General features: G+C 40.7%; 2 protein-coding genes across 5 annotated transcripts in view; both read left to right on the top strand.

The window, feature by feature from the left end:
- The window catches only part of PCNT (pericentrin), an 82,605-nt gene extending 69,675 nt beyond the window's left edge, over nt 1-12,930 (top strand). The window contains exons 47-55 of the mRNA XM_054381006.1: nt 142-858; nt 1,571-1,845; nt 2,572-2,674; nt 3,459-3,623; nt 4,867-5,105; nt 6,971-7,059; nt 7,894-8,047; nt 9,833-9,960; nt 12,887-12,930. Of these exons, the coding sequence (XP_054236981.1) occupies nt 142-858; nt 1,571-1,845; nt 2,572-2,674; nt 3,459-3,623; nt 4,867-5,105; nt 6,971-7,059; nt 7,894-8,047; nt 9,833-9,960; nt 12,887-12,930 (1,914 nt within the window). The remainder of the gene's footprint in view (nt 1-141; nt 859-1,570; nt 1,846-2,571; nt 2,675-3,458; nt 3,624-4,866; nt 5,106-6,970; nt 7,060-7,893; nt 8,048-9,832; nt 9,961-12,886) is intronic.
- A 2,808-nt stretch (nt 12,931-15,738) lies between these two features.
- The window catches only part of DIP2A (disco interacting protein 2 homolog A), a 100,804-nt gene continuing 88,582 nt past the window's right edge, over nt 15,739-27,960 (top strand). For all 4 annotated transcript variants that reach the window (XM_054381216.1, XM_054381215.1, XM_054381214.1 and 1 more), the window contains exon 1: nt 15,739-15,835. In XM_054381216.1, the coding sequence (XP_054237191.1) occupies nt 15,739-15,835 (97 nt within the window). The remainder of the gene's footprint in view (nt 15,836-27,960) is intronic.

Genomic DNA, 27,960 nt, shown 5'->3' on the forward strand with positions numbered 1-27,960 from the left:
TTTTAATATCTGACCTACTCTAGTTCAGTCTTGAATTTCTTCCTCAATAAAACAGGAGGTTGAAAATTTCTGAATGCCAGCCTGCCTCACAAATGAGTGTTTGTGCTGGAGTATTAATATGTGCTTCCCCTTTTTGAACAGGAGCTCCAGGCTGCCTTAGAGTTGCAGCTGGTGCAGAACAGCCAGCTGGCTGTGTCCCTAGAGCATGAGCAAACGGTCAATGACAATCTCCGCAAGGAAGTCCAGATCGAGCACTCGCGCTGTGAGGCATTGCTGTCCCAAGAACAGACCAAACTGTTGGAGCTACAGAAAGATTTGGATGCTGAGAAAAATCATTCTTTGGAACTTCTGAATTCCTTGAATCATGAACGTGTTTTGACAGAACAGTTGAGCATGAGAGTGAAAGAAGGTGCTTCTTATCAGCACAGGGAATCACTGCTGGAACAGGCTTTTGTTCGAGAGCTGCAAGCCCAGCTGGAAGAAGAGAGGTCTCGAACTATGGAGCTAGCTGCTGTTATTGAGAAAATGAACCAGAAGGCCATTTATTCCAAAAGGCAGCTAGAGGCTGAAGTACAGATGTGCTGTGAAGAAACCCAGAAGGAGAGAGAGATCAGTGACAAATTGCGTGCTACGCTGGAATCTCTTCAGGGTCAAAAGCAAGAGGTAATCTGTTCCTTAGAAGCCCAAAAGGAAAGAGAGATGAAGCTGAATGCTGACTTGGAACAACTGCAGTCCCTCTTCAAGATGATGAAAGAACAAGATAAAAACAAGAAAGAGGAGAGAGAGAGAGCGCAAAGACAGCAGCAACAAACAGAGCTAGAGAAACAGAAGGACTGGCAGAGAGATCGGGAGAGACTGGTGAGAATGCCTGTGCAAGCCTTACCTTACATTGAAATAGCCACAGACTGGGATTTAACCCTGTGGATGGTGTTCTTTAATTTAAATGTTTCTTTTCCTTAAACAAAGCATTCCAGAAAATGCATTAGATGAGCTCTTTCCCTACATTTCTCAAACACAGCTGTTTTCAGGGGTTTCTGGTTGGGTTTATTGTTGACAGTAGTTGATCCTTACCTCTTTGCCTACGCTGGGAATTGCCAGTTGTTAACAGATGGAGAAGAATATGGCTTTAAATGCAGAGTGGAACTAAACTAGGTTTCATGTCGTTGTCCTAATTTTGAGCTAGGCTCCTGATTATGGTTTGTGAGATTATCACTTTCACCCTTCTTGTTTATCAGCTTCTTCACTTACATTAGAGGAGGAGGGAGGGTTTGCAAGCTATCTGGAGACTTAGTGGTCACCATGTCAGGAAATGGATGGAATAATTGCCCAGTCATTGAATGGCTTTCTGGTGGCCCTGGAAGGCACTACTGTAAGACTTCCCCTGTAAGTGGTCTTGGAGTTAAGGGACACTGAGATGGATATGCTAGATAGGTGTGATGCTTTTATTTGCAGTCTCTATGTGTATTTAGATAAAAAAGTAAAACCGAAACCTATTTGTATGTTGAGTATGTATATATGCATGTGTATGTGTGCAGGATGCAATTAATTACTACTTATTCTGTTCAAACAGCAAAACTTGGAACAGCAACATCAGAGGGATGAGCAGAGAATTAAAGAGTTGCAGGAAATACTGGCAATGTTAGAAGAAAGAGAAAGAAATCTTCCATCTCCAAACCATCAGCAGGAATCGTTGTGTACCTTCAACAAAGATCAAAATGCCAAAGAGACCACAACAAAAGAAACAGAAAAATCACATTTGCAACAGCAACAGCTAGAGAAGATAAGGCAGAAGCTGCTTTTTGTAGCCGTGCGCCTGCATGAGTTCATGTATAAAACTCTAGACAAGTGAGTGGTTGTTCATAAAACAGTAGTTTTCTTTCCATCCTGCTTCTGAACTTGTGTAGGTCATGGCTGAGTGCCCTGTGCTGGATGGAGTCAGTGGTTTATCTGCTTGCAAGACTCAAGCTCGTATGAAAGTATGGTTTTGATTGACTGGCAGGAGGCTTTGGTTGTTGTCATCTCACTGCAGCCATTCCCTAAAACTTCTGTGTCTGTGTTTGACCTAGGTCTGTGATGTGGCCCTGTTTAAAGAGACTAACTCAAAAAAACCCTATAGGAGAGTTGTTTGGTAGTTTGACAGCTGCAGCAGTGTGACTAGAGAGCAATCATTAAAAAAGGTTAATCCACACGACTGATTGCTTAGAATTGTAAACTCTGTTAAGCATGATAGGGAAAAGTTATGAGCCAGGAATGAGAGGCCAAGTAGCAGTAATTTTTTTTGGCAGCAGAGTAGTGATGTTTTAGTGCAGCCTGAATATGTATGATAGAATTTCAGACTGCTATAAAATGTAAACTTCTGAATAAATCCTATGCAGCACTATTTAGAAATTCTACTCTTACAAATTAACAAAACTTGCCAATTTCTATGTGTATTCGTAGTATTTTGTGTGATGAATGGTACCTAAGTACAGCTTCAGAACTTCAGAATCATCCAGTGAGGAGAAGGAATCAAATGTATGTTAACATTACTACAAATGAACCTGACACTGAAGAAGTATTTCTGTTTAACAGAACAGTTAATGAGTGGTCTGCATCAAATGATGAAGCTGTAGCCTCTTTACTGCAGACAGTGAAGGAACTAAAATCAGATCTATTGGCTCCTTCTGCATCTTGGGTAAGAAAAAGAGCATATAAGTGTTGATTATGAGTAAGTTCAGTATTCTTCAGGTTGTAGTACGTGTATAAGTTGACTTGATTATTGGGGGTTTTTTCCCCTCCCTTTTTTTTTTTTTAATGTTTTGCCTTGGAGATGAAAAAAGAAAAGATGTACTATTGTACTCACACTGTCATTATATTAACATATTTTAGTATCAGACTCTTTGCTTTTTTTGTTTTATGACAGAGACTGCTTCTGATGGCATTTTTTTTTCCTGGATATGCAATATGTCCAAGGACATGAAATCCTGGGATGTGTTGCTGCTCACTCTTTATGCATCTAGAAACAGTTGTTTTCCAGGAAAATACCAAGTAATTTTCAAGAAGTGCAACAGAGTTTTGACATCTCAGAGCAAGTGTTTTGTCTGATGTTTGCAGTATTGCAAATGTTTTATGCAAGCCTAGTGGTTATTAAAGACTGAGCTCAGGTCTATTGATACAAAATAAATCCTAAAAACATAGCTTAAATTCCATCTTATTCGCCAGGTAGCTTTGCCACTATCATTAATGTCCTTCACTTGTAATAGAGAAAGAGATCTTCAGCCACATGCAGCCAATTTTTTTTTTTATTTCTTTCATTTTCCCATCCCACTGTTTAACACCTGGATGCCATTGCTGATCTTCAGACTTGTTATGTTTTAGTTTGTCCATAATTATGTTATTTTATGACTCATTTTGAAATCTTTGGCTTTGGAAGTGCAAAACCCATCACAACTCACTTCCTTTGGGGTTTCATTTTTTAGGTCAGGTCTACAGGTGATACTGACTCTGTTCAAGAACTGGAAAGAGAAGCTTGGCAGCAAGAGAGAAACATTTTGCAAAATGCACTGAAACAGGCTGAATCCCAACTGGCTAAAGCTACTGCTGAGATTGAGAACAAACCAGTGGTGGAAAATTCCAGTCCCAAGGTAAAATGGTTGTGATAGCCAGGAATTAGGCTGTCTGGAGCTTGTTCAGTGAGCGAAGAAATAGTCTGTAGTTTATCATTGAAATCTTTGGCAACTGGGTTGCTTTAGCTGTTTTGCCTGTTGTACAGATTTGCTGTGCGAGAACTGCCACCAGCTCAATATCATAACCCTCTCTGTCCTTGGTAGTATTGTTCCTGGGATTGCCTAGGGGATTAATGCCACATGTAGAAAAGGTAATTTAGTAATTACAATATTTTTTTTAAATAAATATGATAAACTTGCCATTGCAGAAGAGCTGTGAAGCATACAGCTCAGACTTGTGGGAATTTAAGTATCTGTCAGATGGTGGCATTTAACTTCCATTTGCTGCTGTAATCTTTTTCATTTTCTATTTTAAAAGGTGGGTTTACAGATGAACAGGTTTATAAGCTGCATATTAAATTAATGACACTCCATATGTACCTCATCAGAAACATTCCTTTGTAACTTTATTGGTGTTAGATAGAAACTTGCACCAAGTTCTTTGGGTACTTACTCTTAAATGAGAAGGAGATTCAGATTTCTTGTCTAAGCATGAAAATATCAAACATTATTTTTACTTTTTCCTCACAAATTTTAAATACCTTTTCTTTTTCTCACACATCTGATCATAATCAAGCCAGATGGGCACTGATCCCAACATGCTTTCTAGTTAATATTTATTTGAAACAGATGTTATTTTCTTTGTTAAAGAGTTAAACTGTTTTAGAGTGTAGATCACAGTTTTTCATTGAGACATTCAGGAGATTCAAGGCAGTCTGACAGTCCAGACTTGGGTGATTTTTAGCTATGTACAGAATTGTTCCAGCTGCCCTTGTGCCTGCAGTATGGATACTTGACATGAAGACAGCTTGTTTGTGGCTAGTGTTTCGCACACGAACATGTCAAAATTTTCTAGCCTAGACAAAACTTTATAGATACACAGAAATTCAGTAGACTTTGTGCAAGCCTCCATGTATGGTGTCCAAACTGTGAGTGTAGTACCACTGTTTTGCACCAAAACTGGCCAAGTCACAGTGTCTGTTATACAAATGCTTGCTAAAAAGTTTATTTTTTACACTGCTTCAAAGCAAAATAAGTTTTAGATACCCATGCACAACAAAGTTGTGGGTGATACTGCTGGAAAAAGTGATCACATTTTTTGAGATTTCTGTAGCTAAAGTTTATCTGATTGGATTTTTTTCCCCTTTTATTCTTTCTACAGTTGCAGAGATTATACAGGAAGTACCTTAGAGCAGAGAGCTTTAGAAAGGCTCTAGTGTATCAGAAGAAATATCTCTTGCTGCTGCTTGGTGGATTTCAGGACTGTGAGCAAGCAACCCTCTCTCTAATATCACGTATGGGAATCTATCCCTCACCTGCAGACCTGCAGCCTTCTGGATCACATTCCCGTCCTTTTACCAAATTCAGATGTGCAGTCAGGGCAATCATAGCAGTATCAAGGTAAGGCCAAAACACTTGCTGTCTCCCATACATGGTGTTTCCTTGGAAATCTTAAAAATTCATAGTTCCTATGGTTTGTCTTATATTAATATTAAGCAAAAACTATCTCCAGAACTAGTTCAAATGTGGCTTGTTGTCATTACAGGTAAGATCCCAACATCTGCCCACCTCAGAGCCCCAAGACTTTTACTGCAACTGTTTGACAAAACTAATGTTTGCCTCTTCCAATGCCCCAATAAGGACTTGCACTGATACAGGTTTAGAAAGTCAAAGTAATTAATAGGCTTAATTTATTAAAGTGACAGATGGAACAGATTTGAGAAAATCAGTGATAAATGCACAAACTGCAAGCAATTGAGGTCAAGTGAATAAATCCCAGGTAACATCTGACAAAAACCTTTGCAGTAGTGCTGATATGTAATAGAAATGCAGCAAAAGCTGAGCTGTGCATTGAATGTACGTTTCTTACCAAGAAGGTGTCTCTGTCTTGGGTGGAGGATAAGAAGCACAGCCTATGATTCTATGATATGATTCTGTTGACTGGCCTCATCTCTGCTAAATCCAGTCTTTCCCCACAGAGAGGGGTTTCTTCTTGTGGTTTTTATATACCCTAGCCCTGGCTGTCTCTGCCTTCTAGGTGATATTTAGCATGATTTAGGTGGAGAGTTGAGTATATGTTTAGTATGTCCTCCATTTGGCTCATTATCATACTAAGGGGTGTCAACTTTAATAATATTAAAGTTGCAGTTAATTAGGCAAAGGCTTCACTCAGCCACTGTAGCCTTAAAAATCTGTTTTGAAACTGCATGTTTTGTTGGTTTAGCCTTGCTTCATTAGTTTTAGTTGAAACAGGGACTTAGGGACTTAGGGACTTATTTTCACAATAGTCCCTTCTTCAGCTGTTTGGTAATGCCAACTTCATGGTTCTTCCTTCCCATGGATGAGATAAACTTCTCTTGGTTGTAAGCATCTCAGTCTTTCGCCTGAAGTCCACTAAAGTAACCTGCATTCCTGTCCCATGGTAAGGTAGATGGTTTTCCCACACTTGTTTGCTCTGCTTTGGCCAAATGCCTATTTTGGAGCCAGCATAGCAAACCAAAAAGCTGCTTCTGTCTTGAGCAATACCCAGCTGCAATGTATTTGAGAGTCAGTGCATGCCCATTACAAACTGATGTCCTTTCAGGTTGATCCTTATCTGTTTGGAGAGTCTGTCTTGTATAGTCTTGATTCAGAATGTGATCATCTCATCAGTGATTGTTTTCCTCTCCTGAATCCCATAGCTTGTGTCTCATTGGGTATGATTCTGCTGTACTCTGTTGCTTACTATCAGATGGAGTTTGTTAGCTGTACTTGGGACAATGTGTCATCTCATAACGGCTTTTGAATCCATTTAATGAAAAAAAATAGTTTCAAGTGTAATAGATGGTTACTTCTCAGCAATTTCCTTGTCTAGTAAAAATAATTGCTGGCAAGTTTAAGACTTTAAGGAGATGGCACAGGATGTTTTTAGGCTGCTGTCTTTGACATGGATGTTATAATGACAGCAATATCAAAGGACATAGGAATATTGACCTTAAAACTACTCCTCTGAGGCAGGAAAAGCTGCCACAATTCCCTGGACATTAGGGACAGGGTGGAGGAGGAGTGCCAAAATGATCAAACCTTTCCGACAGTTCAAGGATTGTTGCAGAGTCAAATGGGATAAGCCTTCACTCTGAAAACTGTTTGAAGAATTCTTTCTTCATTTCTTTCAAGGATTGTTACATGTTGTTTAATAAGTTGCATGTCAACAAAAAGTTTAATAGTAAAGGCCAGTGTATTTTTGCTTATTTTTAATAATTCTGCAATTTAATTTTGTTACTAAGGTTAAAGTTTTTGGTGAAGAAGTGGAACAGAGTGAGCAGGAAGAGCACACAGGGCGAAAACATTTCTTACAGCTTAGGAGGTAATACAGGTAAGCATTTTGGACAAGTGTGTTGTTTTAATCCTAAGTATTCTCCTTAGTGATGGGTTTCATTTAAAAACAAACCCTTCTTCCCCCCCCCCCCCCCCCCCAGATAACCAGGGAAGTAGCAAAATCTGTTTATTAATACAAATGTGTTTTTCCATTTCCTGAACACATTGATAATGAGTTTATAAGGACATTGTAAGAAGCTAGAATTGAAAACATTCAGAATTCATAATTTACGACAATAGTGAGCTTATCCTCTTCTCCTTTTATCACAACGCTGAAGCAGTGAAACAGAGCCCTGTGTTCATTAAACTTGTCAGGGAATTATATTTGGTACAGTTTGAAGCTACAGATAATAGAATTTACTGCTGAGGTTATTAATAAGGCCTTCACCAAACCGAACAAAAAAAAAAAATCTTCCTTTCTCTGCTGTCTCTGAAACTGGAGAGTGGGAGTCAACAGTAACATATAATTAGAGCAAACAAGTACTAAAATTCCTTGAAAAAATATTTTGCTTATATCAGAGCATCCCCTGTGTGGATATAGCAACAGCTATTGAAAAAGCAAGTCTGGAGAAAGAAATGAGTGCAAGTTCTCCATTTGTAGGAAGCAGTTGTTTGGCATTAAAATGTCAAACTTCTCTAATCTGGTTAAAACAAAAAAAAACACCAAACGAAAAAATGCAGTTATCTGTAGAAAGTCTGGTTTAGCTGCATTTGAAACCAAACAAAATTGTATTCTGCTGTAATTCTTGTGGGGTTTATTCGTTATGTTTATGACAGCCTGTTATGAATGGCTCCCAGTGGATATCTTTAAACTGTTTCATATTTAACACAGCTTCTGGTGCTAGAGCAGAAATTCTGAAAGAGCAGCAGCCCCTAGCTGTTCACATCAGCTCTCCCCCAACCCGGGACACTGGGCTGTGCCACAGAACCAGCTCTGCAAGATTTATGAGCCACTCCCCCAGATCCTCTTCCTGCTTAAACAACAGGTGAGTCTGCAGTCTTTGCCTCTGTCACGCTGATGGACAGACTTCTATAAAAATATAACCAATTACTGAAGGAGGTACTCAAACAAGAAAAGGATTTTTTTTTCTTAGATATAGGAAATATTTTCTTTCTTTCAGGAGGTTATGGAAGAAAATTTCTCATTTGCTTTAAGCACGCTTGATGTTCTTGGACTGAAAGCATTCCTAGTGGTGTTCCCTGTTTAATTTGGACAGGCTACAGGATTTACAATGCCTATGTCTGTTGGCCTTCTTTGAGGGGTAATTCTTGTTGCCTTTGCTAGCCAAGTTGGAAATTTATGACAGCGTTGCATTTATATTGGCTGCCTTCAGACTCCATGCACACATGCACAATGGGAGTTGGAGAACTTGGGGGGGTGTGCTGTTGTGAGGTTTTTGCTTATTTTTAATGAATTGTGGCCAGTTCTGCACAGATCCAGATCTGTGCAGATGTGCTAAGACAGTGCCTGATCTGCAAGATCTGTGCATGAGTTGGAGGAGGGTAGTGTTCAGTCATTACTGACCTCTCCACTCCTAAGCTCTTCTGGGACCCAGAGTAACCTTGGACATTACATGGTCTGTTACTGGGTGTAGCATCTCTTCTCCCAAGCTACTCCTTGTAAGTGGCATCCTCCTTAATGTCAGGATTTGCAGGAGTTGATGTGGAAGGTGGCTGTTCTCTCTACCATCAGCTTTGGGATGTTTCTTGTATAACCTACTTGCTAAATTAAAAACTTCAACTAGCAGGCAAGAATATTCTTCATGAAGCAAAAAAAAAAATAGTAGCAGAAGTAGATGTGGAGATCTAGAGGTACACAAAGACAGCAGATGCTCCAGATTTTTTTTTTTTTTTAACTTTACCGACTGATTTGAAGGACAGGATAGTGCTTGTCTCTAAGGATGGATAGCAAAATGTTTTTGAGAGTTAAGACTTGCTAGCAAGAGATTTAATTCTACCCCACCTTGTTCATCTGCAGCGGTACGTATCTGGGTCAGACAGAAACAGAACCTGGTAGCTAACCTATCCAGAAAAGTTGTGTGTATTGTATGGAGGAAGATTATTAATAATAATAGACTCTGATTGGTTACTCAGTGTGAGTAAGTTAGTGGCAGCTCAAGTCTAATGTTGATCCAAGATAGGTTAAAAGATGCCTGTTGCTTTTGTTTCCTGGCAAACCTATACATGAGGCAGGGATGGATAGGAACTACTTTCTGCTGATCAAAAGGTGCACAGGAAAGGAAGCAGTCCTAACTCCAACCAGCAGTATGCTTGCACAGTGTCTCCTCCAAATGTATTCCTGCTAGTATTTGATGTTTGTTGTTAATGTCCAGAAAGGAAACACAGTGCACCATCTAGAGGGTCACCTTTTTCAACCTTGTCCTTCAAGATAGCATTTCACCTGCTGAACAGGAGAGTGCATACCTGGACGCAGGAGGTTCCTCTTTGGTCCTTCTCCACAGAACTGCTTCTTTTCTCATTTGGCATTTGGACTTGCCTCTAATTGTAGCTTCCTTACCTGAGGGACTTCATGTGGCATATCAATGGCATATTCATAGATACTCCATCTTTTATCAAAACATCCTTTCTTTGGGCTCTGTATACAAAGCTGCCTGGTCTGTATTGTTTTATGTGTAATTTTTTGGTGAGGTGGTTTTTACTGTTGTTCTAGTTTGCTTTTCACTGAATGACTGCCTACATGAATGTTGCTTTATTATATTCATTTGAGAGTACAGCATAAAAAGAAGAAAATTATTTGTTTTCATTTTAAGATTGCATCCATCCACAAGTTCAGCTTCAGGAAAGTCACTTGTGTCTACTCAGGATCCTGAACAATCGCTAACGGAATATATCCATCGCTTAGAGGTTATCCAGCAAAGACTGGGGGGTGTGCAGCTAGGTAAGAACAACCTTGGTACCCCTCACAGCTGTCATGAGTCTGGACTGCTCTTTGCAAGGTTCTTCCTATATATTGCTTATAACACTTAAAGCATGTGAAGAGCATAATTTTAGTGAATAATTACAATTATTGGCAGGGGGAATAAAAAAATAAGTCTCTGAAATGGAACCTTTTAGTGAATCATATCTAAAATGAGTCCAAGTGTGGCATTTCTCAAAATGAGTTCTTAGGCTGAATAATTTCATGTGCTTTCCCATGACTCCTGCTGTTACCAAATCTAAATAAGTAAGTGTTGCAGTTTAAATGAAGTTGCATATAGAGTTAATTTGCTTTAAAGTCAAAGAGAACCATTGTAATAGCTGAACAGGGCTTTCTCTGTGGCACAAACTATATTTCCAGCTTTTATTGCTTCCTTATATTCCATAGCAGATTAAAATAATCTGTAATTGAATGATGATGAAAACAGCCATATAGTTCTAAGACTGATCAAAAAGCACACAAAGGATTCTAGTGGAACTTGTCTTTTGCTATTTAAAAACCTTCCACGTAGCTTCTAGACTGAATTTACTTAATTTTCTAGTTACTTTTGTTACATCTTAGTCATATCATAGGAATTCATTGTCCCAAGGAAAAACTTCCAAACTGTCATCACGTAATCTCAAATTATCTCTTACCTCGATGTGATTAGATGTGTTTTCCTATGTTTTGTTATTTTTGAGATTCATGTCTAAGCCTTCTCCAGCGTATTTGTATCTCTGGATTGTGTAAACAAAGCTGGACCTCCAGCTGCAGTGTTGTTTGTGCTGGATCAAATACAAAGATAACTTGTTCCTTGTTTTCACATGTAACTGTCATGTTGCAGGGGCAGCAACATAAGTAGCAACAGAGTACTTAAAATATTCAGGCACATGAGCACAGACGCTGCACACAGAGCCTGTGCCATGGCTATGCCAGGGGATGTAATGTTCCTGCACACCAATCCCAGCAGGTGACTGGGACAGGGCACCTGCATTAGCTCAAATCACTGATAAGGATGGACTTGTGATGACTGTGGTGCACACCAGGGTGTAACATAGAGGTTCATCCCAGGCCCAGAGAGAAGTACAAAACGCCAGTGCTGTTTCCTGTGTGGAGACTCCCAAGGAGCAAGCTGACAGCTATTCCTCCACTGTCTTTGAAGCATCTTTCCCAAAGTTTGCTTCACCCATCCAGGCTGTGTTGCTAGTTCCCTGGTCTGAGTCAATATGAGCCACCAGATTAGATAATGACATGGATGTTTTCATCCAGCCTGTGTCTACTACTGCTGGTTCCTTCCCCATGTTACTTCTGGCTGCTCATCTTCACAATCAGTTTGCTTCATCATGCTGCTTTTGGGTCATGATGGTCATTGACCTCTATGGAAGCACTGATTATTTCCTTTCAACAACCACCACCCCATAACTTCATCCAAAAGCTGGAAAGAGGACCAGGTAGAAAACTGTCCGTGTGACTCTGGGAGGGCCATGTGGATTCCTTCACACACTGCACATACACATCTTGCATATTTCTTTCACTAAGCATAACCAGTCAGCTGCTGCTTCCCAGGCAGAATTGCTTCCTGTGAGAAAAATCTCTGCCAGCCACTCTTAGAGCTGGCCGTTCCTTTGGTCTTTATCACCATCAGATCATCTCTGCAGTGATTTTTATGGGAGAAGGCATGAGGATTCACTCACTGACCATGGCATTAAATAGTGATTCTCTAAATAATAACCTACAGTCATTGCAGATACTCATTCAAATCACCTCTGTCATGCTGGTTCCTCAGCAGTACCAGGTCTGAACACTGAATGTATGTTGTAGAGATGCTCTATGATTCTCTTAAAGTCTCCTCACAATTTATAAAAGGCATTATTTTGTGACTACTGAGTCTACTGCTGAGAAACAATGATTCTGAAGTTAACTTCTGAGGAATTTTTTTTATGACTACATGTTGCATTCCTAACACATTTTTAGTGTTAATTTTGAAAAATTAAACTTGAAAATTACCTGGGCTTATAGAAGGAGAGGAATCTTGGCTTTTTCAGCATTCACAGGAGCCAGACAGCAGCTCTGCAGAAAATGTAAAACATTGCCTGTCTTTCTTGAGTTGATTTAATTAAATTTCAAAAAAGAAAAGTTTAAAAATAATAATAAAAAAGGGCTAACTTTGCTATCCTAGATTTGCAAATATCACTGAAGTCAACAGCTACAGTGACACTTCCATATAGGAACTTTAACATTTGTTCTCAGCAGAATTTTATCTAAAACTCCTAATACCATAACTTTGTGGGGTTTGTGGTTTGTTTTTATGATTGTTTTGTTTTCCAAATACTGCAGTTGTTTATGGCAGGTGTAGATAAACACAGTTCAGAACTGAAATCTGACAGCATTTGTAGAAATAAGGTCTTTTGCTTTATGCTAAGTGTGGAATAAGTATTCTACAACAGGGACACCATTAAGAGTAATTTTGTGGAAAGTGCATGTAATTTATTTATTTGTTTTATTATTTTCCTGTGAGTAGAATGATGATGTCAGGAATTACAGAATTAACAGTGCTGTGAGCAAAATGATTTCTCAGTTTCTAATGAACTTTAGAACATCTGCTTAGTGACAAGATGTTCTTGTCCAGCAACAGAACACACATTGAGTCATTGCAGGAGTGGTAGAATTGACCTGAGCAGCCCTGTTACCTGTGATGGAGCACTGGCCTTTGCGTGAACGCTCGCCTGGGCTGATGTGTGAGCTCTCAGCCCTTGTTTTGTATTGTTCCTAAGAGCCTCATGAAAATGGTAATTGGTTTCAGAGTAGCTCATGAAGCACATTGAGGAAATTACATGCTGCTAACTGTACCCTGTTGCTTCGTAACACAAACAGTTTTATAATATTCATTTGTTTTATTTACACTTAGGACAAGTTCCAGGCCCACCTCGCCAGAGAAGCATGAAAAAGTGATGAGAATGTTTCTGAAGTCTGTACTGCAAACTCTCCAGAGTTACTGCGCCCTTCCGAGCTGGTCCATACTGAATGGAAGCACTTGCAATGTCTGGTGCAAATGAAAAAAAGGGCAGTGATTTTGCATAGATTTTTATATGACTCTTTCTGTTATATTTTAATACTTTAAGAGGAAATTACTTTTCACTAAGAACAATGTTTTATGTTCTCATGTGAAATTACTAAGTCAATAGCTGAAGTGTGCCTGCATCGCTGTATTGTAAGTTGTGAAGAGTCTCTGGTGTTTATTTTTCTATAGTGTATAACTGGATTCCTTGTAAAAAAAAGTTATTAAAATGGCATTTTATTAGTGAATTCTTACATTGTATGGTTATTTATTTACACCTCACCTATTTACTTTTTCTGCTGTTCCAAAAATTGTTTGGGTTTTAATATTTCTGTAGGATCATTTAGATTAACAGAACAGTTAAAATACTCTCCCAGATATTGAAGATATGTGTAGCCTTTTGTGAATTTAGAGTTTGCTCTTCTGGTTTTACAATAAATAAGTCCTCTCTCCATCAGGCTTTCTCATCATATTCCAATTCAGTGTCAAGCTCTTCTGTGACTGAGTTTTGCATGTATCATTAATCTGTGCTTGCCTGAGAAGTCAAATTCATGTTAGGTTTTCCTCCAGTGTGACCTTTATCTATCAGACTGATCTTCCTAGCCCTGAACCTGACTCAGTATCAGAGCTGTCCTTCCAGTTTCCTCTTGTGTTCCCCGTGGTGCACTACTGCATATGGGGGAACCTGGTCCTTGCCCCTCCCACCACCACAACTGATCAGAGCTTTTGGTGGGAACTGGCTCCCTTTTCAGCGCACAGCATTTCCTGAAGTACAGGATGTCTGCCTTTACGGTGCTGTGGGTGTGTCCAAGGGTGAGCGGGTATCTTCTCTCATTGCTGTTGAAACCAGCTGCTAGTGTGCTGGGTTGGAGTTGCTGATAATTTAAATAAAAGATGCTAGGCCATGTACAAGTAAACCCATGCTGGAACTAGTGAGACAGAAGGGAACTGGTCTTTGCAGGGAAGCTCCATTACAAGTAGCTTGGAAAGAGCTGAACTCAACTGGCTGCACCCTTGCCTGTCCCTCAATCTACCAAAGACTCAGAGCATAGTGTGAAATAGAAGCTTCTTCTGACACTTGGCAAACTGCAGCATTTGTTACAGAAATGCTTACATGTCTAGGAACTTTAAAAAAAAATGTTTCCAAAGCAGATTTGGATTAGACTAGTCAGTGCAGGAACGTAGGAATTAAATTGTCTAAAATGTAAATAGATAGGATATAAGAGAAAGAAGTAAAGCTTGCAAGCACTGAATCAGAAGTTTTTAGCACAACTTTTGGTCTGCTGGTATTATCTCTCCTATTTAAACAGGATCCTTTTACTTTCATTTTCCTAATTCAAAACGTTCATAACTTTTGTTTAACTGCATGCATTTTAGGTAAAACCAACAAAACCAAACCCCTAAACCATAATTACTTCTTATGTAAGTGAAACTCCTGATTGGAAAACTTACCTCTGCCCAGTGTTGTATGCTGTAGGTACCTTTCAGGGAGGTGTATGCTGAGTTGCTGGCAAGAGAAGAAAAAAGAGATGTCATTCTGATGGTATACCTATTTCCATTCATAATGCATCACTGCAAAAATATTCCAAGTATCATGCTGAATAAGACTTCTTTCTGGGATATTTACCCAGTGGTATTTGTTGTCATGATATTTTATAGAAACCAAGTGCTTCTTGGGATAACCTAAGATTTATTTACTTCTTTAGAAAAAGGTATAGCAGAATTGTAACACCAGATGTGTAAAACACCGGCCATGTAAAATCTCTACCTTTGAAGCATAGATGGTGTTTGATTTTGGAGTATCAACAAAAATATTTTCTGGAGGCAGATTATTCTATTCTAGCCTATTGTAAGATTTTTCTCTGAGATTGAAACTGAGATTTAACTGGTTTTGTCAAATGTTGGCCTGGCCAAGCTCTTGTTTAGCTGTCAGGTAAGCCACAACTTAAGTCTCTAGTAAAAAAAAAAATGCGGTGTTTCACACGCACATGGGAAGGGCATTTCTCATTTTGACTTTTGTAAGCAGGAGGGCCTGTAGTGAGAAACTCTGCCAGGATTCCCATTTTCTGCTGGGAGGAAGAAGGGAGAAGGGAAAGAAAGCCCGGTATCGGTGTTTTTGTAAGGGGACACAGCACCAGCGAGCAGGGCAGGTAGAAAGGGAAAGGACAAGCAGCTGGATGAGGGAGAGAGCGAGTCGTGCTGACTGCTTCCGAAGCGCCGGGACAAACCGGGACTTTCCCCAGGCCTGGGACCCTCAGCGTCGGAGAATCCAGCTGCTAGGGCAGCTCCCGCGGCGCGGGCACGAGGATGCGGCTGCCTGCGGCAGGGCGGGAGGCTCCTCAGCGGCGCTGCCTCACGCAGGCGAAGCCGCCGGCAGCCGATGCCCTCCTCCGGGAGGGAGCTTGCTGGCCCTCCTCCCTGCCGCCAGGGGGCCTGCTCGCCCCCCTCCCCGCTGTGGGGCGGCTAGCGCGAGGCGGCCTGGGAGCGCAGCGCCCCTCCCTCGGCGGCTGCCCCGCCCCTCACACGGGGCACGCGTCCCTGGCTGCGGCAGCGCGGAGCGGCAGCGGCGACGTCTCCTCTCCTCTCGTCCTGGGGCTGCCGCCGACTCTCCTCCCCCACCTGTCTCCAGCCCGCCTCCTGCCTCACCTGCGGCAGCACTGGGCGGCGGCTCTGGCGGGGCCCGCTCGCTCCTCGCCTGCACCATGGCGGCGGAGCGCGGGGGCTGCTCCTTGGAGTCGGTGCCGCTGCCGCCCGAGGTGCGCGAGAGCCTGGCGGAGCTGGAGCTGGAGCTGTCGGAGGGTGAGGGCGGCCGGGGACCGCGGACCGTAGGCAAGGCGGGGGAGGGTTGGCCCGGCCGGGCCCGGCCCGCCGCGGCAGGAAGCCACGAGTCGTTTCCGCTGTCCGCCCGTGGTGGGGCGGGGGCCTGATCCTGCTGAGGGACACTGGGGGTCGGCGGAAGTCTCGTCCCCCTGCTCCGCCTGGGGCTCCTCTCCCGCCATCAGTCCTCGGAGAGGAGCTAGGCTGTGCGGGATGGGGGAGGCGCGCCAGGCCCGGGGCTGTGAGGGCCTGCGCTCCTCTCCCCGGCGCCCCTGTGGCCGTCAGTAGTGCGGGTTCACCCGGCGACGCATGAACCATGCTGGTGGAGGAGGCTCCAGCTGCCTGGTGTTCTCTGGCGCCGGAGCCTGCGTGGAAGCCGTGGTGGAGGTCCGGTTAGATGTTTTGAAAAGGCCGTAAGATGTTCCGTTCAGTCTGAGCAGGCACCGAAATGTTCAGTTGGTGTACAGCTGGATACTCTGAAAATACCACATTTTTTGGTTTCTTTAATATCTGTTCCTAATTATAACTGAAATCTTAAACCTCTTGCTTCGGATCTCTCTATAATTCCCAAAGATTTTACTCTTCCTTTTATGTCAAGTTTCCAGGAAGGAATATGGTGACATTCTGTTCACTGCTCTAGTTAATGAGCCCTTGGTCGTAGTAACTTTGTTGTCCAAGTTTAATCTGTTGCTGCATGTCTACCAAAGCCGTAGGAAGCAGTATCTGACATGTTGGAGTATCTGACAAGAGGAGTTCCAGTGATTTGTGAGCTGTGGTAATATGCAACTGGTACCCGTGTGCTCTCATGCTGCAGCCACACTTGGTACAAGGACTGTTGTGTGTGTGCCTTCTGGTGCTTTCCCATTAGCCAAGATATCCTAGAGTTGGCTTCTCTTGTGTAGGCCTTCACTGTGTTTTTGTTTAACCACTTCAATCTTTTTTTATATACAGGCCTGCAGTACCTTAAATCTGTGACACGCCTGAAGTAGTTACAAGCTGTGGGTGCAGTGCATCCTATACTGACATTTATATTGCTGTATAGCTGCTGGATTAATTACATGATTGGATGAAGTGATATGTTAACTCAAGCTATTTGACCACACTGAAGACTTTATGATCATAGATGTGATTTCTTTCCTGCTTTGTCTGAATGACTGGAAGGCATTTGTAGGCAGTTCTTCCACATAGAATCATAAGCAGTTTCATTTTAAAACCATTATCCCTTGTCTGTCACCTCAGTACCTGATAGACTCCTATCCATCTTTCCTGTAGGCTCCCTTTGTATATTGAAAGGCAACTATTACATCTCCCCAGAGTCTTCTACAGACTGAACAAACCCAGCTCTCTAGCTTTTTCTCATAGAGGATATATCTAGTTACATGTTACATGCTTGTGTTCTGCAACCACTTAACATTTGTATATGCTGCTTTTACTGGACCCCTCAGTGTTAAGAATGTGCTTGCTTAGGAAGTAGTGATGTAGGATTAGATACTTATCTTTTAATCTATGGAAAGTCAAAGTAAGTTGATACCTGTAGAGATTGTCAGTTATTTCCCTCTTTTCATGTGAGCAGAATCCAGCCCATAGTGGAAGATCGCTGCTGACAGCTGTTTCCTCAAGTTTTCAGCATCGTTTTATATGTACCATGCTCTTCTGCACTTTTGTATGGATGTTGTAACTGACCTCTGCTGTAACAGAGACTTGAGTATGTGTGAAAGCAGGCAAACTGCAGGGAGATTTTAATGGGGGATTTCTTTTGCTGCATACACTATAAACTGCAGAAGGTCATACTTGGGAGGATGTTGCCACAATCTGAGAGGAAGTGTGAAGGGAGGAAGAGAACAGAATAAACTTGAGAGCAAGTTCCTTTCCACTTTGTATGTGTATTTTGTTAATTAAAACGTTGTGTATTCTATGCTGAGGCAGGAATAATGTATATTCTCTTTGATTATGTTATTTTCACCTATAAATAAATCAGGAAGATGATTGAGAACTTCCTTTGATTTTGCGCCAGGTTGTCATAGTGAAGGTTGGGAAAAGTATTTACATTTAGATGTAGAGAAAAATGAACACATTCAGAGCGCATTGCTACTTTCTAAGGACAACTCAAAATCCCAAACAAAGTAGTCAGCTTTTAGATGAGTTTTGGGTGAGGGGTAAGCTCTGATTCTTGCTGTGATTCTGGTCACATGCACTATTATGGATCCTTACACTTTTATGAGATCCTCATCTCTTGATTGACATTTGCTTGTGTTCTTCATGTACTAGAAAATAGTTGGAGGTAGAGGAGAAACCCTAGAACCATGCTGCTGTGTTGCTTTGTTATATCAACATTGTGATTTCATTCCTGCCAAAAAAAAAAAGAAAAAAGTGAATCTTGTAATGAAAACTAAGAGATCTGCCACAGCCTTTTTGTGAGATGATAACAATTTTGAGATGTTTGGCAGCTAAGTTGAATTGTTGCTCACTGATTCCTAGACTAAGCTTACTTACCTTAAAACTTAAATGCGGCAACTTTCTGACATAACAGAAAAATAGGGAATTCCCTGATCAGGCTGGCAGGAGCTTCTGTAAAAGCATGACAGTGATGCTGTGGAACTCCAGTACTTTATTTTTCACTTAGTCACTGCAAAATGTTTTTGGTTAGGTTTTTGTGTAATAATAATAATCCCATCTGCAGTAGAGATTTTGTAGGAAAGACATGAGTTTACTTGTTTAAAGCTTGTAGCTGTTCATGTTAGCATGTGATGTATTTGTGTGGGTTTTTTTTATGAACCTAAATGTACTTTTATGCTCCTTTTTAAGTGTGATGATTTTGAAGGGCAGGTGTCATTTAGACACAAATGTTACTTGTGTGTATTCATGAAAATGACATTTTATTCGAAAGCTGTGCTGCAAAACAGATTTTCACTGTTGTCCAGAAGGCTTCTCATTTTTAATCTTTTCAGAGCTTTTAATTTTTTTGTGCTAGTGTTTTCCATGGCACATAGCTGTAATTTGCTGGCTTATGCAACAAGATGCATGGTTTTGGGTAAGAGAGAAATACTTGGGAGGTCATGCAGTGCTTCCTCTGCAGAAATAGTTCTTGATGCTTAATGACCCCTTTCTGAAAAGGATTAGGTACTGTGCTTCCACCTTTTGAGCAGCTTCACTTCTACTCTCCTAAGCCTAGGGGATGTGGAATTTGGGTCATGTTTTGCTTCTTCTAGGTCATCTATGCAGGAGGATGCCTTGCTTGTTCCTTTCTAATCCAAGGACAATATAAGTAGGAGTAGTAGTCAAAGGTATGTCCGTGTTGCCACAAGGAGCATCCCACTGGTGTTAGCCTGTGTGACTTTGTCATGTAGAGTTGTTCATGTTGGTAGTCCCGTCAGCTAGCAGTTCAGGGTCTTTTAAGAACCTACAAATGTGCTTTTCTTTTTGCTTGGAAATATTTTGTACTTGTTGCTCTGTGATGGACCATTTGGATGCATAACATATGATTTGCATTCCATAAATGTTACCTAAAACCTAAGGAAAATAAAATGTGGAGTTACAGACTTTCAGGTGGCTGTTTGACCAGTGCGTTAATGTTAGACTTTTTTTTTTTTTCTCTGAATTTCTGATCAGCTTTAAATGTTAAATATATTAATTTAGGTTTTCTTCTGTTTCATAGGACTTTGCAAGTCAGTCTTATTTTGGAATCGAGCTGAGACTCTTTAACAAATATTACCTACTGTAAAGAGGCTGAAGATATTTTTCTTCTGGTTCAAATGTATTTGATTACCCCCTGCTTGCCAGATGAGAAGTGACTTCTATCAAACAGGCTACAGAATTAGTCCTGAGATAGAAATGTATTGTCACACAGTTTACGGTTTTAATTATAACTTGATTTCGCTGTTTATTTTGGGGTGTTGTGTTTTGTGTCTCTTAATACATCACTCAAAGCTTATTCAGAGCTTGGTTAAGTTTTAGTGGAAATTATGGCAGTTTAGATAGTGTTTGATGTGCAGGTTGCTCAGGTTCCCAGTGAGACGTTCATGTCTGCCTGGACCAAAAGCTCACAATCACATACAATTTTGATCCAGACTATTTCCCATTAAAGATAGGAAGAGTTGACATATGTGACAAGGAAGATTTGTCTGGATTGGTTTGGGGGTGTTTTTTGACATCTTCTGAGGTGCTGCAGATATTGTAAAACATAGAGCTAAGTGGAAGAAGGTGACAGCTAGGGCGGGTTTCCTTAAAAAAACAAACAAAGCAAGGTATTTCATATCTGATATTTTTGGTTACTGCAAAAGCTCCAGCAAATACTGGTTAGTCATTATTGCAAAAAGTATTAGCCCATGCTAACAGTCTGGTTGGGTTTCTTAAAGAATAAACTGATGACAGGATACTTTTTTCTTTTTTTGGAGCAAAGCACCTTATAGAAACTAAAGGTAATCGTCAGAGCTGAAAAGTTTTAACTTAATTGCTTTTGTTACACTAACAGTATTGATGTGGTGTTGAAATTCTGTATGCAAAGTCAGCTAAGAGATGTACATGCACTTTAAGCCATGATTTTTATGATAGAGCATAGTATTTGGGTATTTTTTTTGTGGTCTTAAGGTAGTATTTTTCTATTATGGAAATCTTCAAAAAGTGTATCTGCAAATTGCAGTTGTTTTCCACTTTTATTGTTTTAATACTTGGAAATAAATATAATCCAAGGCTGTCAATGAGCAGAACTGTTGGAACTGGACAGATGGGTGCTTGGTAAGAGATGGTAATCTGTGAAACTTGACCTGCAGGATCTTTGCTGCTTAATTTCTGGGCTTCTCCACCAGAAACTGTTAACTGTGTGATTCTAAGTAGGGCTTGCCAAGTGCCATTGGGGATTAAGTCTACAAAGGTGGTTCTTGCTTGTGTGATACACCCAACATAGGTCTTGGCAGCTGGCTGACATCCTTCAGCTTAGCCTGTATCCTTAGGTCTGGTTTGTTACTGAAGTAGTCACACAGGTTTCTGACTTCATTTAAACCAGTCTTATGGCAAGGAGTGATTATCAAGGACTTAGAAATTGATGGAATGAGGCTAGCTCTTTCTGCCAGCCCTATCTGGAAGTCAGGTGCTATTGTAGTCTTTATGCTATATTATATATATGCCAGTAAGTGGTAACCAACTCAAATATGCCTGAGACGGGTACAAGTGTATTTGAATGCTTTTATCAAAATTTGCTTCAATTTAAAATGGTTTTGCATTGATAAGTATTGGTTGTAAAACTACACAATGATGTAGCTAACATTACTTTCATGGTATGTTCAGAGGCTCTAGTCATAATGGCTTAATCTTGCAGGAGTCCAGTGTTTCATTGGTGAGTCTCTAAGCACATTCCCCACTTGTGTCATTCTTTGGTTTATTTTGTTTAGTGCCTCTATGATGGGATTACTATTAGGGAGAGTTTTAGTTATTTTAAGGAAAAGAGAGGCTTTTCATAGCCTGTGACAGGTGGAGGGTTTAATTTGCTGCTATTTGAAATGAACACGGTGAATGAGTGTATGGAATTCTCATTAAAGCCATTGTCAAATATATCTTCTAGATCAAAGCTGCTGCTTTCATGGTGATAGGTGTTTGATCCAAACCCTTTTTGTTTAAGTCCATGCGGATTTATTACCTACGGGGGAAAGCTGGTGGCTTCATGGGCAGAGGTGTTACAGCTGGATAGTGTTGCTATCACAGCCTTTCCATTGCACTGATTGCATCAGTAGATGCAAACTCACCTGCAGCCATTGACAGGCTGGCCAGTAGCTGTTCAGTGGGTTGTCATTTGCTTTGTCTTGCTCTATTTGCTCTGATTGGTCAGCTAGTCTAGGTTATTGAAGAACAGAGTGTCAAGGGTTAAGACTGGGCTGGCCCCTAAACCAGTGACAAACACTCTCTGTTAACACTCTTTCTTCCCAAAGGGGATGAGAAAGGCAGTAAAGGAGGACGACTTGTGAACTGGAATACTAAACCAGCTTTAATTAAGAAAAAATATATAATACATAAAAATGTACAAAACCAGTATCAAACCCAACCCTCCTAATGGCAGTTACATCACTATCACCATTGCTCTGGCAGAAGTTCCAGACTGGACTTGGCAGCAGACAGGAACTGGATTCAGGAATACCAAGGACTGGGATTGAAGGCAGAATGGACAGAGTCCTCCTCAGGCACTGGCCACTGAAGAAGAGAGAACCTGACCCTCATTATCCCTCAGCTTTATACTGAATATGGCATCTATGGATTGGAATACCTTGGTGGTCAGTTTAGGGTCACTTGTCCTGTCCGCTCCAAATCATGGGTGCAGCTTTTTACCCTGCACCCCCAATGTAGCACACTGAGATATAGTAGCAGTGACCTTGGCCTGCATACCAGTCCTTAGTACCAACTGTAAACATTGAGCCTTTACCACTACTAGGAAAAGACACTGCAGGAATAGGCTATTAATTTCAGAAAGCGCAGTTAACTTAAAGGAGACTGAGATGAGATATAAAATGACTGAACAGAATTCTATTCTCACTCAAACCAGGAAAAGGTGCCACACGACTTCCGCTGTCTGAAGCTGAGTTCTGGTTGCAACTAAGCTGAAAACTAGATTGCTTTTAAAGCCCTCTTCTTTTCCAAGTAAAGCTTTCTGATTATGGTAGAACATTCAAATTACCATGTTTAATAAGTTGATGGTTGGAGCAAAGATTTTTCTTTCTTTCCTTACTGGTTATGACAACTTTAAAGTTTAATGGCAACAGTATCATTAAAAACAAATTAGCATCCTTACATGATATGGTTAAGAACAGTGTTTTCTTTCTGAAAGTGAGTTCAGAATCTTCCTGCTTTGCTTCAAGATAGGACTCTGAAGTTCATTTAGAAGCCACATGTCTGTTGAGATAAAGGCAGTCCAGGTAGGTGGCTGGTAGATAAACACACCTGATCTGTGGGATGCTTCCATCCATTGTGCTCTTTTCAGCCACAGCATGTTTTGAAGACTATTCAAGTATTGAATTTTCTCCTAACTGAACTAGTCTGCTGGTAGAGTAGGAGAAGGAAGAGGTGGAGGAGGAAGACATTGCTGCACTAAGTAGGAGTACTTCTGTGAAGCCAGGCTACTGGCACTGAGATAGCAGCAGCAGTTGTTTTTGTTCTCCTTCAGTGAGAATCTGCAGAAAGCTTGAGGACATCCAGTCTTATTTTGACATCTGTGACTTTCAACTTAGGAGGCATGGAGATGCACTTAAGGGCTTACAGAAACAGGGCTAAATCTACTGTGTTGGGAAAGCAGAAAATGCACAAGGAGAACTGGGAGTGCGAGGTCATCATTTTTTATTCCAATCAAAGCAGAATTTCAGACCCAGCTGGTTAGGTGGTTTGGGGTTTGTTGTGGTTTTTTGGTTGTTTGGGGTTTGGGTTTTTTGTTTGTTTGGTTTTTTTGGAGGGTTGGTTGGTGTTTTTTTTGTTTCATTTTTGGATTTCTGCCTTAGTTGAACAGTGTTTATATTCTTCTCTTCCCATTGTTTGAGTAGAAGAATGTAAAGTACTCACTTTCACAACCGTTCTTAAAGGGACATACACTTAAAGGGACATGCATTGAAGGATCAACTGTAATTGTTGGTGATTGAGAGCAAAGATCTAAGTGGAAGGTCCTTGTGTACCTGGGAGATGCCTTAATTCGTTGCTGCTCTGGAAGGCAACAGTAACAATAAATGTAAAATGCTGGGGTTTACCTAGACAAGACATGGATAAAGTTTGTCAGAAATACCTTTAGTATTTTTTTAGATGAGATCCTGGGCAGCCTGCTCTAGTGGACCCTGAAGTAGCAGAGTAGAGCTAGGTTGAACTTGAGGTGTTCTTTCCAGCTTCAGCCATTGTGTGGCAGAGGACTGGTCTTGTTATTCTTTGGTACATTGCTTTGCAAGGAAGGTTAAATCATGGTGAGGAGCAGGAGTATGATGGCAACTTGTACTTCAAGCTTCAATAAAAAGAAACACATTTTCTTGCAGATGTTCTCATGCAAAAGTAAGCTTCCCTTAAAATTGTAAGTGCACATTTTAACGACATAAATAGACCTTTGAAAAATGAATGTTGACCACTGTCTTTCTTATGTTCTACCTCCCTATCTTTCCCTCCAAATCTAAATGAAGCTCTGCCAGTCTTGAGAACATGAAGTGATTTTTTTTTTTCCTATTTGCTAGTTTAAATACTATTGGGTTGTGGAGTATTTGTTGTTGTTTCATTGTGGGGGTTGGGGCGTTGGTGTTTGGTTTTTTTTTTTTTTTTTTTTAAAGCAATAAACTGTTCTTCTGAAATGTAATTTAATTGATGAAGGGCTATGGGCATTGTTCTAACTGAAGGCTAGTATGGCACAGAGATTCAAGGTGCCCAAGATGCCAGTTTGATAATGTTTTGTGCTGTTGATTTATACAGGTATCACTCCTGTTACTGAAAGATATTTTTACTATACTTGTATACAAATACAGAGGCAAAATATTTTTAGTCTCCTGATTACATGAGTTATTTGGTTATAAAGAATGTATGTATTTACCTTGGAATAAATATTGAAGGACTTGACAGCTTCTTGGATTAAGGTTTGTAGCTCTCAAGGAAGCATTAGCTTGATGCATTTTTCTGATTTTTTTTTTGTTTGGTTGTGGGTTTTTTGTTGTTGGGTTTTTTATTTGCTTATTTTTGTTTGTGGGTTGTTTTTTTTTTAAGTGGTGATTGCAGATCTAAATTTGAAGATCTACAGTAAGATAGGAGTGTTTGGTCTTCCTGTGCTAATGTTGAGGAAAGTTATGCAATGCAGATTTCGGGGGACCGGATAAAATGTGTGGCTGCATCATTAAAGCCTCTAAGTCATCATCGTATCACATCATCATATCCTTCTACCTTCTTAATGGTTTATTACTGCCTTTGTGTTTTCTTGACTGTTGTTTCCCCAGCAGTGCTCAACAGGACGCAAAGATGGGTCCTCCCCTGTAGTCTTGTTGAAGAATACAACATTGTTTGACTTGCCTCCTAGCAAGTGCATTTTATTCACTTCTTTTTAACCCTCCTTGGATTTTTTGTGTTTTGTTTTTCTGTGTGGAAGCTTCTTGTCTTTAGTGGCTTTTTGTGTCTTTTTATGGTATACTGACAAAATAGTGAAGAAAGAAGCAGTCCTTAATCTCTCATGTCATATTGTTAAATTTTAAAGCTCAAGATATTTCTATTATCTTAGTGTATGTCCCTTTAAGAATTTGGAGAGACCTTGTATAGCCGGTGACTGTATGTGGCCCTCAGTCCTTCACTAGTAGGAGCTTCTTGTTTAGTGTTCCTTCTGGGTGCCCTTGAGAAATATCTCACAAAATTCTGCCTCTTCTAGTATTTGCTGTTTATGGACACTGAAAATGCACTAATAGCTGATGTCCCAGTATTATGAGGATAGATATAAATAATATTTTCTTCTGACTTTGTATTATAATTAATCATTGCTCAAATTTTTAGTTGGGTTTTGTTGTTGTTGTTTGGTTTTTTTCCCCTTTTCTCAGATTTCTGATTTAATTCTGGTTATCTTTTTTTTTTCCCTAGAATGCCTGTCAAAATAAAACAGCTACTTCAGAAGAAAGTTATGAGAGTAACATGTCCTTATTTATCCTTAAAACAATATTCCATGCTACTGCAGAACCTACCAATTGCACTTAAAAGGCTAATGAAGTTTGAAGGTTGTGTACGTGCATGTCTATGTATGGGCTATATCAGTTCAGCTGACTTCTTCCTTCCTGCTGGAAAAGAATGTAACACTGGGGTTTGCTACTTCTTTATCTATTATCCTTTGTGTGGTGGTTTTATGATGAAGTTTGGGGGCACTCTTCTGCTTCTGTGGAAGTTCATTCTTTCCATTTCCCATCTTTTGCGCAAGAGAGTCAGTTTTCACAATGGGGATCTTGTGTTTGCCTTGCTGCTTCTTGCAGCTCTCTGGCTGCTTCTGTGGAGGGAGTTGGAAGGGGCCTCCATCTGTCCCCAAGCTCTGGGTTGGGTACTGTTTTACCAGGCTGAACTAAAGAAGCAGCTGTTGCCTGAAAGGGAATTTCCTGTCCCCAAGCTTTTATCTTGAGCTACGTCTGGCGCCTTTCTGATGCTGCAGTACAGTGGCAGCAAGTTAACATGAGAGAAGGTTAATTTTAATTTTTTTAAAGCAATCTAGATAGCTGAATTTGCCTAGTCTTATAGCCAGATGGGCTCAGAGATGGATTGGGTTGAGGGGAGAAAGTTGAGGGAGAGTGCCAATGCTTCAACTTAGCTGCAACACGAATCTGTACCCAAAATAAATCTTTTTTCAATGTCTGCCTGTGTCTGTACTGCTGTTCTTCAGAAATGTCCTGGATCCAGCCTGGAATGAAACATTGTCCTTAACTTCAAATATAAAAACTCATAATTCATAATGCGTGGTAATACATTGGTGTCCCACAGATCTATGATTCATCAGATACAAGGAAAATACAAGCCACTCAGTATTTTATAATGTTTGAAAAAGTTACTGCATATGCAGAACTGAAGGCCTGTAATGGTAGGTGGTTTGAACGTAACTAAGGGCCTTCAGCTCTGTCCTGCCATGAAGAGATTTCAGGAGTGCAGTCCAGGAACTGCACCTTTTCTGGAGACAAGGAAGGCTTGGGGTATTCTGTATTTTCCTGTCATAACAAGGCACATAGGTAGAAGGACAATGTGTGCTTGCAGCTCAGAAGACCAACTATATCTTGGGCTGCATCAAAAGAACTGTGACCAGCAGGATGAAGGTGATTCTCCCCCTCTGCTCTCGTGAGACTCCACCTGGACTACTACATCCAATTCTGGTAACCTCAGCATAAGAATCATAGAATCATAGAATAGAATCATAGAATCATAGAATCAAGAAGGCTGGAAGAGACCTCAAAGATCATCGAGTCCAACCTGTCACCCTAAACCTCATGACTATCTAAACCATGGCACCAAGTGCCACGTCCAATCCCCTCTTGAACACCTCCAGGGATGGTGACTCCACCACCTCCCTGGGCAGCACATTCCAATGGACATTGAAATGCTGGAGCGGGTCCAGAGGAGGGTCATGAAGATGATCAGAGGGCTGCAGCGCCTTCCCAGTGGGGCAGGCTGTGCAAGGTGGGGCTGTTCAGCCTGGAGAACAGAGGGCTCTGAGGAGACCTTAGAGTGGCTTTCCAGTACCTGAAGAGGGCTTACAAGAAAGCTGGGGAGGCACTTTTGAAAGAGCTTGTTCTGATAGGATGAGAGGGAATGGACTGAAGCTTGAGAAGGGCAGATTTAGACTGAATGTTAGAAAGAAATTTACAGTTAGGGTGGTGAAACACTAGAACTGGTTGCCCAGGGAGGTCATGGATGTCCCCTCCTGAAGGTGTTCAAGGTCAGGTCGGACAAGGCCCTGAGCAACCTAGTTTGATGGAGGGTGTCCCTGCTCATGACAGGAGGTTTGGACCTAGATGATCTTTAAGGTCACTTCCAACCCAAATCATTCTCTGAATCTATGACACCAATGATAAAGAGTGTGTATGCTACAGAGGATGGCAGTACAACTGTGAGGCTGAAAAGAGAAGTTCTGTGAATCATATAAAGATTATGGATGAGCAGAATTTTTGTACAGAGCAGATTGTGTTCATAGATGCCATTGAGCACTATATACATAGGCTGTGGTGGGAATGTTTAATCTTGGGGAATGGCAGTGGGGACAGTGGTGAATTTCCCCCATTACCAGGCTCTAGGTTCTCTGTTGTCTTGTGAATCCACAGGAATTTTCTTTTTCTTTTTTTTTTTTTTTCCCCAGGAACAGTATTTGAAAGAAGCAACTATTTAGGTTTGAGCATCTTTATGTATTTTTTTTGGTCTTAATTTTTCATTTACTAACTAATAATCACTAAGAAACTTAAACTATATAAACCAGCTAGTTGAGGTTGCAGCATGCTGAGGGAATTGAAATGGCTTCTTTTCCTTGTTTCTACTGTCTTTGGATTATACATGTGCATAGTGAAGTTCATGACCTTGAAACTTCTTAGCAGTCAAACTGATGAACCCAGAGTCACTCCTTAAGCAGGACATAGAGGCCATTTTTTTACCTTGCTCTAGTG

Source organism: Indicator indicator, chromosome 5 (assembly GCF_027791375.1).
Source record: "Indicator indicator isolate 239-I01 chromosome 5, UM_Iind_1.1, whole genome shotgun sequence".
Classification (NCBI taxonomy): Eukaryota; Metazoa; Chordata; class Aves; order Piciformes; family Indicatoridae; genus Indicator; species Indicator indicator.